This window comes from Colletotrichum truncatum, assembly GCF_014235925.2.
Source record: "Colletotrichum truncatum strain CMES1059 chromosome Unknown Contig_0001, whole genome shotgun sequence".
NCBI lineage: Eukaryota > Fungi > Ascomycota > Sordariomycetes > Glomerellales > Glomerellaceae > Colletotrichum > Colletotrichum truncatum.
The window spans coordinates 6,641,109-6,655,991 of NW_027222398.1; the positions used below are offsets into that span (position 1 = coordinate 6,641,109).

At 52.7% G+C, this 14,883-nt stretch overlaps 4 protein-coding genes across 4 annotated transcripts; 2 read left to right on the forward strand and 2 right to left on the reverse strand.

Moving 5' to 3' along the window:
* Positions 1-3,637: 3,637 nt before the first annotated feature.
* Positions 3,638-4,230, reverse strand: CTRU02_201846 (glutathione peroxidase; the record flags this gene model as incomplete). Its single annotated transcript, XM_036725201.1, has 2 exons — positions 3,638-4,101; positions 4,188-4,230. 2 exons carry the CDS (start codon positions 4,228-4,230, stop codon positions 3,638-3,640), a joined length of 507 nt encoding a protein of 168 aa, XP_036582879.1.
* A 1,321-nt stretch (positions 4,231-5,551) lies between these two features.
* Positions 5,552-7,117, forward strand: CTRU02_201847 (FAD dependent oxidoreductase; the record flags this gene model as incomplete). The annotated part of the gene is made up of 3 exons (XM_036725202.1): positions 5,552-5,708; positions 5,758-6,696; positions 6,780-7,117. 3 exons carry the CDS (start codon positions 5,552-5,554, stop codon positions 7,115-7,117), a joined length of 1,434 nt encoding a protein of 477 aa, XP_036582880.1.
* An 876-nt stretch (positions 7,118-7,993) lies between these two features.
* Positions 7,994-8,971, reverse strand: CTRU02_201848 (dihydrodipicolinate synthetase family protein; the record flags this gene model as incomplete). Its single annotated transcript, XM_036725203.1, has 1 exon — positions 7,994-8,971. The coding sequence occupies one exon, from the start codon at positions 8,969-8,971 to the stop codon at positions 7,994-7,996; it is 978 nt and encodes a 325-aa protein (XP_036582881.1).
* Positions 8,972-12,933: 3,962 nt separating this feature from the next.
* CTRU02_201849 (D-galacturonic acid reductase) lies at positions 12,934-14,290 on the forward strand (the record flags this gene model as incomplete). Its single annotated transcript, XM_036725204.2, has 3 exons — positions 12,934-12,957; positions 13,012-13,174; positions 13,227-14,290. The coding sequence occupies 3 exons, from the start codon at positions 12,934-12,936 to the stop codon at positions 14,288-14,290; spliced, it is 1,251 nt and encodes a 416-aa protein (XP_036582882.2).
* Positions 14,291-14,883: the final 593 nt, after the last annotated feature.

Genomic DNA, 14,883 nt, shown 5'->3' on the forward strand with positions numbered 1-14,883 from the left:
ACTAAAGACTTGGACCAAGTTATGCCAGTAGATGGTTCGTGGAGTGCATATTTCGTAGTTTGTCGCGAATGTCACGTTGGAAACCAGACATGTGATGGCCAAGAGCTCTTTGAGCTCTGAAGGATCGACTATACAGTTTCTTCTGATTCACACACCATCTCTTCTGCTCCTATAGTATCAAGCATTTCTTTCCCTCGTAACCATGACCAAATCCAACCCGCAGTAAGTTCTGCAGACACGGGAGAACACGTCTGTCATCCAGGTTAACCGTGCTCCAGACTTACGGCCCGCAGAAGAGCCAAATCCTGGATCTTCGTTGCACGCAGGTCTTGGGGATTATAGGTATGCGGGTAATATCGTGCCTTGTCTTGGCCAGAATGTGATGCTACTCCGTTTCCCGCGCTCGGGAGGCGAGGAGACGCCGGCAGTCTGGTAGGGTTCCTACCAGATAAACGCATGTGGGCGGCCAAGAATTCGATGGATACTGTTCCTGGAGTGTTGGTTTGACCGGTTGTGAGTATGGGTTTATGTGGGATTGGTGCATTTTCTGGTTTGCTTCGAGGCAGTGGCGACTTGCTGGTTTGTGTTTGACGGGACTTGTGGGTGTGTCTAGCTTGTTTATGCGTTTCTTGATTTCTTGTTTGTTAAGTTGTTGGTTTCACTAGTTCTTGTTCTGTTGCTGGGCGGGAGGTTTGTCATGTCTTGATATTGTGTTGGCGAGCGCAAGTTGATGCAACTTTAGCTTGCTTTCATGTTACGATGGATTATCACGAGAACCATCAACAATTTCAAAGCGGTTTGAGGGCTTTCAGTCATACATGTATAAAAGTGGTCAATAATACATAGGGATCGTCGTAAGGAGTTTGCATGATGTCCTAGCCTCAACTTGATTGTCCCATGACGTTGAGGCCACAGATTGAAAACAGAGTTGATATGAAAGTCAGGGGTTGGTACGGGTGAGTAAAGATCATGATCTGGCTTTCGGCGGTCGTTTATGGCTGTTCAGTTGCGCTCTCCATTCATGTCCCATACTGCGGCATCTCTCTTTGACTAAGTTGACGAGGTTCGACTGCTAATGACACCTGCACTGAGAATAGGAATTTTCGGAGAGGTATTCTGTGTAAAGGCTTACAAATTAAACAAAACAGAAACTTGTGGACGGCTGTGAATATGCAACAATGGTGTGCTTGGACACCTGGTTACAACTCCAAACTTTTACATTTATCTGTAAATCAACTCGCAAGGTCGCCGGTGAAATCCACAGAGACATACAAGAAGTTGATATGCGCTTTTTGAGACCTTTGAGATGCTTGTTACGATCTCTTGTTAACCGTATACAAAACCTTAGACAACCTGATGCTCCAGAAGTTGCCGAGACTCAAAAAGAAGCATTTATAACTAAACGACGGTCCGGTTACAACATATTCTGCGGCTAAGCTTCTAAATGAATAAATCTAGTCAATGCATTTCAGTTGGAATGCTCCAAGAGCGCCATGAGATTGTGCTGTTCCAGTGGCAGTGTAGAGACAGCTTAGGTAGGCCGACAGCCGTAATATTTCTACCGCTGGATTTATCTGGAATGCAGACGGTGACGATACTGTGTCCTATCTGACAAGACTGAGATTCGAGGAAAGATCTGAGAGAGATGCGAAAAGACAACGACGACAAGACAGGCAGAGGAGATCATCGTACTTGCCTCTCACCCTTTCCAGGTTGAAATATAAAACCCGCAGTCTCGGAAAAGAACTTCAAGTTCGGTGTCTGGAAGCAGGACGGGGCAGATATGATGTCGGCAACGGCATGTCTAGGACTGAGCCTGAGTCATGACATACTGGAGCTGGGGGTATATGGCCTCATACTTGTGATATTTTAGCTTATTTTTGGCTAAGATACTGGAACATGAACTATAAGACTTGTAGGACAGAGCAAAGAGGCTGTGGCAGTTGCGTTGTATGAAAAAGAGCCTATTGTTTGCTCCTACACAGTCTCTCTTACTTTTAAATACACTGCTGCATCTCAATTTCAATGGCTTCAGCTGTCAGTATCTCTGTAAACTTTCTTTGAGCGTGGGAATTAATCAATGAAAAATCGAGCTTTTATTGTTCCATGCCGTTGTGCGCAGCGCAGTGGACAATGTATTTCTTCTCCAGAGTACAAATCGGTTTGTTCAACGAGATTCCAAGTTTCCGAGAACGAGTCGAACATGTCGTGTATTTTTAGATCTCCTCGTTTGTTACGTTCGAATACCAGCGATATGTTCAGACTAATATAAACCAGGTCGTCATGTCATGACGTCGAACTCACTCAATAAGCCTGCTCGATTTCCACCGATCAACTCATTGGCGAGTCAACCCTAGCTTCTTGCCATTCCAACTGTCACTTCACCACACATATCTTCATTTTACTTCTCAAAAGACAGAATGTGAAGATTTCTCAACAATTGACTTTGCTCGAACGCGAGGGGCCTGGCTGACATGAACCTATTAGGAACGGATAAACAAAACCAGATGCTGGGGTCAGACTTAGACAGGCTAACCTGGCTGGCTCAAAGTGAATTAAACCAGACGTCTTAACCCATAGCAGGAGCATTGACCTCGTGACCGCTTGATAGGGCGGCCTAATCGGCACCAATGTAGATTTCAAATGGGCGGAGGGCAAAGCATCAGCCAGGAGCCGACACATATACAAGCCGCTTTCTAGATATAAGGCGTGAGAGCATAAACGCCGGTACCTCTATTGCCGTCATATCGGGACGTCTTTTGCGACCACTTGATAGAAATCATGACCAGTCCTTCTTTTCATTCTTGTGAAACTGAATAGCAAGGTCCGGGCAAAGTTATTGTACGCTCATCATACTTATACCATATCGCAATAACGAGATGGAAGAACAATGAGTCTATCAGGTACCCATTGGCTCCTGGTTCGCTTTAATATCATTAGTTCATACCTTGACAACCCTCTCTCTACAGCTACCTGTGTCCCTGGGAAATCTTTCCAGGTCTAACAACGGTTATCGAGAATGCTGACTGACCCTAACTAAGCTCGTTATGCCAGTAAGATATCAATATTATCATAGAAGGTGGAGAGGCGCACGAGAAGCATGAAAAAGAGATTTAAACTTACAATCTATAAAGTCTTATAAAGAGGCCATTTTCAAATCCGATGCCCTCGACGTCATGACGTGTGTAACAATGCTTTGGGAGACGCGTTCCATGACAGCTTCAATATGTATATACGGAAAACATGTCCGGGGAACGCTGCGGTCAAAATAGGAACTTGAAGAGAGCGACAACGGTGACATTGACTGCGGCAACGCGAAAGTAAAAAAATAAGCTTCCGGCAGTAAGCATTGCCAGGGCCAGAAATAGACGAAAAGACGTTGCCGGCACGTGTCATCCGTCCTGCTGCATGACAGGGACACTGTCAAGTGTGTCATCCCTCAAATGCTGTTGACCTGCCGCTGTTTGCGAACACTCACTCAATTTGAAAACTCAGACACGCTTGGTCGATATGAAGCAGAAGTGCACACTATACGCTGATGATTTATTTCATTGACTATTTCCTGCCAGAACAAGGCCACGAGGCCGCCGTGCCTCATCATTAAAGGGCTTCACGCCCGAGGTATCATACAGTCTCATTATTTCTTCTCCAGCTCTTCGAGAATGGGCTTCTCGAGGCTCTCGGGCTTGGTCGTGCTAGCCCAGCGGCCCTTGACCTTTCCGTCACGGCCAATCAGGAACTTCTCAAAGTTCCACTTGATGCGCTTGAGGCCCATGATGCCGGGCTTCTCCTCCTTGAGCCACTGGAACAGGGGGTTCGCGTTGTCGCCGTTGACGTCGGTCTTCTGCATGATGGGGAACGAGACGCCGTAGTTGACCTGGCAGAAGTTCTGGATGTCGTCGTCGTTGCCGGGCTCCTGGCCACCGAATTGGTTGCAGGGGAAGCCGAGGACGACAAAGTCATCGCCGTGCTTCTCCTTGATGTCCTTGTAGAGCTTCTCGAGGCCGGCGTACTGGGGCGTGAAGCCGCACTTGGAGGCGGTGTTGACGACGAGGACGACCTTGCCCTTGTAGTCGGCGAGAGGGACCTCTTGGCCGCGCTCTGTTGGAGGATATATGTCAGCGTCGCGAATCAGAGAAGATTATGCAAGATGATGCGAGGGGGAGGCGCGGGTGGCTAGAACGTACTGTCCAAGGGCTTAAAGTCGTAGAAGCTGGTTGCTGACGCCATTTTTTCGATGTTGAGATTTGCTTTTTTTTCTACTTTGCGATTGCTCGAATCTACCCCGCTATCGGATGTTGTTGATTTTAAATGCTGTGTGCGCCGAATTCGCAGTCTCGGTAGTGCACGCAGAAAAAGTTGTGATCAGTTTGGGAGAGTGAAGAAAGTGGAAACGAGCCAAGGGGGGATAGAAGATTGTTGAAGGGAGGGAAGCTCTTGTATGTATAACCCGGCACGACACCACGCCACGACAATGAATCAGTGGCTACATTGGACGTTCATCCTGCCGGGACGAAGTTTCAATCCGGTTTCCAATGGGGCCCGGGCACGGGCGTGCACTTGCAACTGCCACACTGCGACCCCCCCCCGGCCCTTCCACTGAACTGCTGCGTAACCTCAACGAACGCCAGGGAGGGTCCAACTGGGCTGAGTGCACCTGTGACGGGGTTGCGGTCCAGGGTGGGGCCCCGCTGCGATTGATGCGGGAGGGGCCCTGTAGCTCTGCATCGACCGAGGTACGGTCCCGATTCCTGATCCGAGCTCCTTTTCTTCGATCCAAGTAGCGTTACAGCTGTTGGTTTCTTGTTACGGATTACTAATTGGCGAACTGGGGCACGGCGATGTTGTTGAACTTTTGATAGATCTCTTTTTTGATACCCGGAGATCACCAAACCCGTCTCAACGGACATTAAGCAAAAAAAGGAATCAAAGGCTTTGGTTTCTTCAGAAACGAACGAACGTGAATCCGGCTCGCCATCATGTGAGAGTGGATCCAATCGGCCCAATGCGTTGTCCCGGTCTCCGAGTCCCGTCAGTCCAGACCTCGACGGTATGACAGAATTCATCTCTGAACTCCGGGCCTGCCGTGACGGCCGAGAGTCCAAGTAGAGACAAAACCACCGAAGTGGACGGCAGCAATCTCCATTGGGTCACCGCCCATATCCACTTACTAAGCAAGCATCCGGAGCTTCCAATTGGGCTGAGACAGAGTAGCGGATCATCACTTGGTCCGCTAAGACGAGCCATCGCCGAGGTGATTTCCAGATTTGGAATTAAACCAGCTTCCCCGAGCTGTCCAATGGCCTCGGGTCAATTACGGACCCGAGATCGTGTTTGCTCAATCCTTCACCCCATCTCAGTGTGAGGGTCATCGACCGCTCCCTCAATCAATCAATCACGTCAGGCCAGCAGCTGCACCCACTTTTCGGGGGCGACCCGGCCGTCCCTATTGTGTGTGCGCGAGCCACCCCCCGGCTCTTGTCACCGTTTATCGATAGCGACCTACCCCGCCCGGAACCACACCTCACCCGTGCGGCCCCGCGGTGACGAAATGCCGGCCATCAAGAAGGCCAAATCCAAATCCAAGTCCAAGTCCAAGAAAGCACAGTCAGATTTGCAACAACGCGACAGAGCCCTTCTAGAGGCATTGGACCGCCCTCAACTGCTAGCCATGGATCCCCAAGCGAAGCGAAACATCGTCATTGTCGGTATGTTTCTAGCGCGCCGTTTTCCCGCTCGTTGCTCCCGACAATCAGGCTGATATCAGTGCTATTCTAGGCGGTGGCATCATCGGTTCCACAACTGCCTACTTCCTCACCAGACACCCGAAATACAACCCCTCCCTCCACAGCATCACGATCCTCGAGGCGTCCTCTATTGCGGCCGGTGCATCAGGCAAAGCTGGCGGTCTACTTGCCCTCTGGGCGTACCCTTCCTGCCTCGTCCCACTGTCCTACCGCCTGCACAGGGAACTCGCCGCAGAGCATGGTGGCGAAAAGAGATGGGGTTACCGGAGGGTGCAGTGCGGCAGCTTCGAGGCGCGCGTGACGAAACAGAAACTCGAGTCGCTCCGGCAGGCGACTGTCAAACCTGAAGCGGTCGCGCCCGGCGCCAACGAGGGCGAGCAGGAAAAGGGATGGGAGAGGCTGCCGAAGCAGGACGAAGCAGCCGAGTCGATGCTCGAGGAATCAGTCCTTCCCAAGGACCTGGACTGGGTTGACCGCGACGCCGTCACCTCGTATGCCGAGATGGGCACGCCTGGGGCCACAGAGACGGCGCAGGTGCACCCTTTCCACTTTACGACGTCGATGGCGGCGTTGGCGCAGGAGAAAGGCGTCCAAGTGCGCACCAACTCGCAGCTGAAAAAGATCAACTCGACAAGCGCAGGCGTGCAGAGCGTCGAGTACCTGGATCGAGAGTCGGGCGAGACGAAGACGATCGAGGATGTCACGGATGTCTTGGTGTCTGCCGGGCCCTGGACCGGAAGGCTGCTCCCGGCCTCCAAGGTCACTGGTCTGCGGGCTCACAGCGTTGTGTACGAAGCTCACGTCAGCCCGTACGCTGTGTTTACGAGTATCGAGCTCCCTTCCGACTTCGTCCCTGAGCACCGGGCTAGCAAGGGGCAGAAGAGGAGACACAAGAGGGTTGTTGACCCGGAGATCTATGCCCGGCCGGGAGGCGAGGTCTACGCATGCGGTGCGTCCTTTTACAATCCCAACCCCCGCCACCGTGCTACCCCGTGAACACTTGTGCTGACCTAAACCCCCCCAAACAAACAGGCGAGCCGGACAAGAACGTGCCGCTGCCGGACACCGCAGACAAAGTCCAGGTGGACGAGGCCAACTGCGACGACATCATATCCTACATCGCGACGGTCAGCCCCGCGCTGGCCGCCGCGCCCGTCAAGGCCAAGCAGGCCTGCTACCTGCCCCAGGTCGACTACGGCCCGCTCATCGGTCCCACCTCCGTCCCTGGCCTGTGGCTCGCGTCTGGGCACACCTGCTGGGGAATCCAGAACGGCCCCGCAACGGGCAAGCTGATGTCCGAGTACATTTTGGACGGCAAGGCGACGAGCTCCGACATTTCCTCGTTGGATCCCAGAAAGGCCAAGGTCTAGACGGGTCTTTCTTTCTTTTTCTGTCTTTTGTTGTGTGGTCATGTATGCAGTTCGGGGCGTATAGAAGCGAGCGAGCTTCTTTTTTTTTTTGCATGGAGCCAGTGCAAGGTGGGGTTGAGGGGGAGAGAGAGGGGCGTAGAGATTCTTTAGACGGAAGGATAGAACAAAACGTGTGAATGAGTCCAACATGGAAACAAACAATGATAATGAATTTCTTCAGTCAGTCAGTTTTTTTAATAACTTTTTTTTTTAATCAAAAAGTTTCTATTATAGATGTCTCTTAGGATGCTAGGTATCAGGTACACCGGCCTAGCTCCGGTGTGGGTGTTTGGCTAGATCCCTCTTTCTCACTATTTGACAAGGAGTTTTTTTCTGTTGTGCAACATGCAGCGAAAAAAAAAAAAAAAGACTCCCGCTAGATAAGCCACTCCCGGTTTAAAAATGCAATCCGCCTGCATCCCAGTTCATTATCGGCATAAGCCCCCTTGTTTCGAACCTCATCAACACGATGCCGACCCCGGTGGCTTCAATTTTCTTTCTCTTTTTTCTCCCCTCGCATCAAACAGAAACCAGGGGTAGTAGTAAGGGACTAGGTAGGTAGGGAAGAGGAGGCTCTGGTGGGGGGAGGGGTTGGATCATTGAACTCGGGTTATAATCGCCCCGGATATTGTCCCGAGATCGCAGCCGGGACCCCCACGGCCGTGATCGGTGGCTCTCTGTGCCCCACCAAACTCGCCATGCCGGGCTGGTGTCGCCCGCACATGACTGTTTTTTGTATGTGTGTGTGTGTGTGCGTGGTCGTATGCATGCTATATTTGTGTGTGCGTGAAATCATGACAAGAAATTTTTGAGCGAGGAAAAACGAGACGTCGCGATTTAGAGCGACTTCTCAATCTCCATGACCTCACGGATACCCTCCTCAATGGAGGTGGTCCTGGCCTGCTCAAGACGTCTCAGAGGGCGTCTGGGGTATCCTCCGTAGCCGAAGTAGCTCTGGATGGCACCCTTGGTACCGGCGATGGCGGCCTTGGTCAGGAACCAGTCACCGCGGGAGAGCTTCTTCTGAAGCTCGATGGCCTCGTCGCGCTTGCCAGCAGCGTAGAGGTCCCAGACCTTGACGCAGACCTTGGGCATGACGTTGGCGCCACCGGCGATGATACCGCTACCACCGCTGGCCAGGGTCTGGGCAGTGAAGTCGCACATGCCGCCGAAGGCCATGTAGCCGGAGCCCTCAGACCAGGGGGTCTTGGCGTCAGTGGCAAGGGCCACACGGGTCAGCTTGCCAGTGTTGCCGCAGGTGAACTTGGTACCGATAATGTTGGGGTGCTGGGCGAGCTTGATGAGCAGGTCGCTGTCCATGTCGATGCCGGAGACGGCGCCGGGGTAGTTGTAGAGGACGAGGGGGATAGGGCTCTCGTCAGCGACGGCGACGAAGTAGTCGTAGATGGTGGCCTCGTCAACCTGGGCGCGGTAGTAGGAAGGGGGGAGAATGAGGGAGTAGTCCGCGCCGGCGGCGTAGGCGGCCTTGGAAAGCTCAATGGTGCCACGGACACTGCTCTCAGTGGCGCCAATCATGACGGGGGTGCTCTCGAAACCAGCGGCATCAAGGGCCTCACGAGTGGCCTTGGTGACGGCAATCTTCTCCTCGCGTGTGCAGTGGACAGCCTCGCCGTTGGAGCCCATGACGACCAGACCGGCAAGACCGGCCTTGGCCAGGCGCTCAGCGTGCTTCTTGATGGTAGGGACATCGATATCTTCGGTCTCGGGGTCGAAGAAGGTCATGGTGGGGGCGTAGATGCCGACGGGGAGAGGCCGGCGAGGGGCGGCACGGCCGTTTCCGTTGGAGGCAGTCATGATGGGCTGTGAGGAGCTTGTGTGAAGGGCAGAGAAGAAGTAGTGGTGAGGTGCTGGCAAAGGAGCAGACCGGAGCAGCAGATGGGCAGGTAAGAGAGGGGTGGAGAGGTGGTGAGGGGTGAAGCAACAGGATGAGAAGCGGGAAGCGGCAGCAGGTATATTTATACGAGAGCGCCAGAGACACCGAGGTAAGTTTTTCATGAGCTAATAGGCCTGCAGGGCGTCGCCTGCGTGGGGTGGAATGAGTCTGGAAATAAATATTTGACGTGTCGCGAGGGACTGCTCGTGTGGACATTGGCCCGAACTATCGAACATCGTGTTGACTCGAGGCCAAGACCGGAGAAGCTAGCGGACTACACTATTATGGTACGGGGGGCCACCTTGGGACGCTCCCTTGCACCCCGGCTGGGGGAGGGGGGGCGACGTGGATCAGAAATCAGAAACCTGTAGAGCAGCAGGACGCTAAGAGACATGGAGAACGGGGTGGAGGGGCAGACTGGAAATCCATCGCCGACGACGACTACTTGATGTTCCCAAAAAAGTGATGTTGCAAAAGGAATTTGCAGTCAGCCTTTAAGCGACCCAAAGGGGACACCAGACAACGCAGATGTACCCCGACCTTGGGTGCAACATGGCAGATTGTCGAGGCGGATACCGGCATGCTCAAGAATGTCACCCAAAGTATCTTTTTTTCTTCTTCTCCGTCTGTCAAAAGTCAAAGTCACTCGCCAGTGCAGAAGACTTTTGGCTTGATGGTATCGGGGATTTTTTTCCAGGGACTCTCATGGATGGCGGGGTTTTTCTTAGACATGGGGTATAAGCCGTCACAAGACGAGCAGCGTCCGAGACAACAAGGGACTTCCCTTGTTCTTCTCGAATCCCCCGGGCTGGTCCCTACGGCAAGATACCCACGTCCATGGTCTGCGGAGGCCGGTAATAGACGGTAGCGACAATGCATCTCTATTAGTAGATGTAGCGCTGTACCGGTTGTAAGATCTGCTGGGAAAGAGAGGTACAGATGCTGCACAAAGCGCAGATGTAGATTGTGCCAATAGCCAGATTGGACCCGACCGATGCCACCAGATCTGCGCTGAGGCAGCCGGGCGCATGGCTGGCTGGTAAACTATTTCGATCTCCTGCGTATGGAAGCGACGCGAGAGAATAAATGAAGACGAGGTTGTCATTGGGAGGCTGTTCTGCCATGCATCGCAAGGCTTGTCGGGCCCGGCCCAGACATTAGCGTGGAGTGGGATATGCAGGCTGCAAGACGGAGGAGGTGCCTGGCCATGCCCCGGTCATTGGCTGCCGAGTCTCGGGGTTTGCTCGCCTGAGGTGCATAACGAGAGACTTTTCGTCGTCATCGGTCTTGAGCTGTTAATAGGTGGTTGTCTAATAAGGACGACGAGCAGGCGGACTGCGCGGCAGTGTATTAGGGAGCCGACCCGGAGCTGGCACCGAGGGTCATCAACCGAGAAGGATCCGTGGTTAGTCACAGGAGATGCGATGAGAATAGCTGATTAAACCTCGAGGGTCGTGTAGTAATGCACTGGTCCTCCTACCAAAGGTTTCTTTTTTCACTAGGATTTCTGCGTGTTCTTACCTGACCGGGCCGGGCTAGGTTCCGGTATAGTGGCGACATCAATGGCCGGTATCCGGCGGGTGAAGTCGGGGTGGGTTGTGAGACTGTTGAGTAGCTAGCACATTCTGCGGCACAAGGTTGGAGACCTCCTTCGAGGAGATGCGAATCAGACCGGCCACGCTGTGAAGGGGCAGAGGAGCCTAGATGGAGTCGGGCTTCACGGTGAGTGAAAGACTGGCCTGGCGTTGGAGGAAGTGGTCAAAAATGATGGAAATTGGATATCAAGCCATTGGACGGAGAAATCCTTGGGGAGATTTTCCGCCAATAAAAAGGAATAATTATCATCGTGCAAGGTAAGTGGAGTCGTGGCGCCTTAGTCTGGGGGTTGGAGAGCAGAAATGGATGGGCACGAGGTGCCTGGAGCCAGCCATGTCGGGGCTGGAACCGTGACTTTGGCCGGAAGATATCCGTGGACGACATTTGCAGCGGGTACTCTGCTGTTGGTCACTAGGGGCTGTGAACAGATTACAGGCGCCTCCTTTATCCGTCCTGGTACTTGGAAAGTCTGTACTATGAGTACGCCTTGGTATCGGACCCTGGGGATGACCGTACAGACTTCCAAGCCACTGAAACACAACCTCACGCATGCCAACCTCTGCGGGTGGTCGCTTTTAGCCGGTTGGATGTGGTTTGAATTTATGTGATTGTGCATGCAACATTGCTTTTGGAAGAGAGTATTTCCTTTGATTTTTGTTGGAGCGGAAAACTCTAGCAATCAGTTTCAAGACGATCGATGCAACGGTTTTGTGACGGCCCCTTCGCAAAAAAAGTAGATTTGGCTTGAGAACTACTTACGACGGGCACTGCTTCTGCCGTCTTGAACCGTCTTGGGAAACTGAGGGGATGGATAATGGATAGACACTCCCTGGTTCAACGTTTTAGCCCTTTCCGGACAAATGTTCGAGGCGCACAGTTTCCCGACAGGTACAAGGCAAATGCGGGGCAGATGGTGTTTGGGTTGTACGTGGGGGCGGGGGAAAACGCCATGGCAACCGTGACCTTGTCGCCGCAGCATGGCTTCCAGTGTTAGTGTTGTGGTTTTACGCTTAGGGGATGGTGGTGGTGCAGTGCAGTTCAATACGATTTTACGGATACGTACGGAACATGCACTAGTAGAAACGAACCGGTGAGTGAAGGAATTCTACGAGGGAATAAACGGCGTTTTTTGCTGCAACTGGCGAGGCGTTTCTGTCTTGCTCGCCCCATTCTAGAAAATTGGCATAATTCTCCATTGCTAATGCCTGGACAACAGGGAATCCGAGCCTGGGACGCACTTTCTGCCCCACCATTCAAGGTGCCCCTCCCCCTCCCCCTCCTTTCTGCCCCTCCATGTCCCGTCATCTTCAGCGGTCTCGCTGCAATAGTCGCAAGTTGCAGACTGTAGCGTCCAAATTCCATCCACACAAGCCAGAACTGTAAGTAGAAACCTTCTTCATCAATCTTCCAACTTTAAAAATAAAATAAAATAAAAAACCATTCCAGTTCAAGCCACCCTTCAAAGATTCAAGCAAAGTATGGCTGATATAGATGGACTGCCGCTGGCCGCGGGGCACTGCGAACCGGCGCCTACGATGCGACGGCTTCGGACGCACTCGGCAAGTGCTCGGAAACGGCACAGGTCTCCATTGTTACTATGTAGCTGTGATGCACTTTGAAAGTAACGTCCACTGATACATTTTTGTCCCGTAATCTCGGATCCCTGGCTGGGCCTGTAATTGAGGATGAAGCAAGAACCATGAAGCGCTGTGCTCTTCAGCCGTGCATATATTATTCTTGGGTCCACCTTAGGTAGCCAACCAACGGAGCGGCGCCGAGCACTTTTGAAGAGAACGCATGGTAATAATCTTGAAGAAATAATAGTCAAAAAGCCAAATGAGTCGCAGCCGTGCCACGAAAACACCTCACTACGAAACCCCCATCGTACTATCCGGGCAGGTATGGGCTGGGGGGAGCTGACGCACGGCGGAGTGCGGGGCTGATAAATCCCTCCAATCACTAGCCTCCCCTCTGCCCCTCAATTATTCCGGGTCAAGCTTGACGTGTAAGAGCTACCAAACGGGTTGGGAGCTACCCTTGGAGACGATGTCCAAAATTATTTGGCCTGTTTGTCGTTGGCTGTTGTCACGTCTCCCGCGTATGTTCTCGTTCGTGGATCGCCCGAGCGGTTTTCCTGCTTAGCACAGAAGATAGTCCGCTTAAATAGTCCCGTAGCCTTCGTCGCTCCTGTCCCAGCTCCCGTATCTCGTCCTTCCATTCTCCCCAACTTCCCGATTCCCTCCTCTCACAAGATTTATAAGCCATTGAACCCCTAGAAGAGTCCAAAATGGAGCCTCTCAACGTCTTGATGGTATGTCGCGAGTCCCTGACCACTCTCATGTCTCAATGCTCACGATCTCTGTAGGTCGGTACCGGCGAGTACACCACCGGCTTTGTCGGTGGCGGTGCTTCTGGCTCAGACAAGAAGGTTGGTGTTGTTGGCCTGACACTCTTTGACCTGAGGAGGAGGGGCAAGGTCAACCAGCTGGGCATGGTTGGCGTCAACGGAACCAAGTTCCCTGCCATCAGTACGTAAAACTCGTGAGACTTCTCAAAAGCATGGCCGCTAACCGATCAAAGGGGAACATCTCGACAAGAACATCACCCAGGTCTACAACGGCCTGGACACCTCTTTCGACTCATACCCCGCCAACGACGTCAAGGACCCCGAATCTTACAAGACCGCTATTGACGCCCTGAAGCCCGGTGACGCCATCACCATCTTCACCCCCGACACTACCCACTACCCCATCGCTCTCTACGCCATTGAGCGCGGCATCCACGTCCTGTTGACCAAGCCTGCCGTCAAGGAGCTTGACCACCACCAGGAGCTCATCGAGGCCGCCGAGAAGAAGGGCGTCTACGTCTTCATCGAGCACCACAAGCGCTTCGACCCCGCCTACTCTGACGCCCGTTTCAAGGCCCAGAAGCTCGGTGACTTCAACTACTTCTACAGCTACATGTCCCAGCCCAAGTCTCAGCTCGAGACCTTCAAGGCCTGGGCCGGTGTCGACTCCGACATCTCCTACTACCTTAACAGCCACCACGTCGACATTTGTGAGTCCATGGTTTCCCAGCTGGGCTACATCCCCACCAAGGTCTCTGCCTCCGGTTCCAAGGGCGTCGCCACCAGCCTGGGTTGCGACCCCATCACCGAGGACACCATCTCCGTCCTCGTCCACTGGCAGAAGAAGGACGACCCCAGCAAGAAGGCTACGGGTGTCTACACCGCCAGCTGGACCGCACCTCAAAGAGCTGGTGTCCACTCCAACCAGTACTTCCACTACCTGGCCGCCAACGGCGAGATCCGTGTCGACCAGGCCAAGAGAGGCTACGATGTCGCGGACGACTCTGTCGGTCAGCTGATGTGGTACAACCCCTTCTACATGCGTTACGCCCCCGACGAGGACGGAAACTTCAACGGCCAGACTGGCTACGGCTACATCTCCCTTGAGAAGTTTGTCGACGGCTGCAGGCAAGTTAACTCCGGCCAGCTCAAGCCCAAGGACCTCGACGCCAAGGGCCTGCCCACTCTGAGAAACACGATTGCCACTACTGCTATCCTGCACGCCGGCAGGAAGAGCATTGACGAGGACCGTGAGGTCAGAATTGAGATTAACGACGGTGTTTGGAAGTTGGTTTAAGTGGTTTGGTAATGTGTGATGATTTGTAGACATGTGCATAGGGCTCCATATACCATCTGCTTTTGCTGTTCAATGAATCTGAATGATGAACAAGGACCTTGGAGTTCCCAAAGAAGTGAATGTGTATAGTCTAGAGACATTTCGGACGCCATTGGCATTGTGTGATGAAGAAGGTAAACGTGATCAATTAGCTAGCCTACAGGCTACAGGCACTCCCGAGACCGGGACCAGTAAAGTAGTGTAAAAACGCAGGAGCTTTTGATAAGTCTTGCTGACTGGAACAGTACATCTCATGGGAGTTAGGAACTTATTAGGTGACGTCTGATCCTACTAAATGGCCAAAGAGTAAAATTATTTGACTGGTCGCAATTTCCGGCAGGCAAATGGCACTTTCCCATTTTTATGGTGATCAACCGATTATATGCCTCACGTGATCTGCCAAACCGTTATGCTTAGTATGTCTCGTAGTAGAGTTGGTTTAGTGGGCCCGGGCGTATCCTGTCTGTTGCTTTGGGTACGCCGATGAACCACCTACAATGTTCAGCCCATCTCGAAAGTTTAGATAGCGCCCTGAGAAAAAAAACATTAACCAG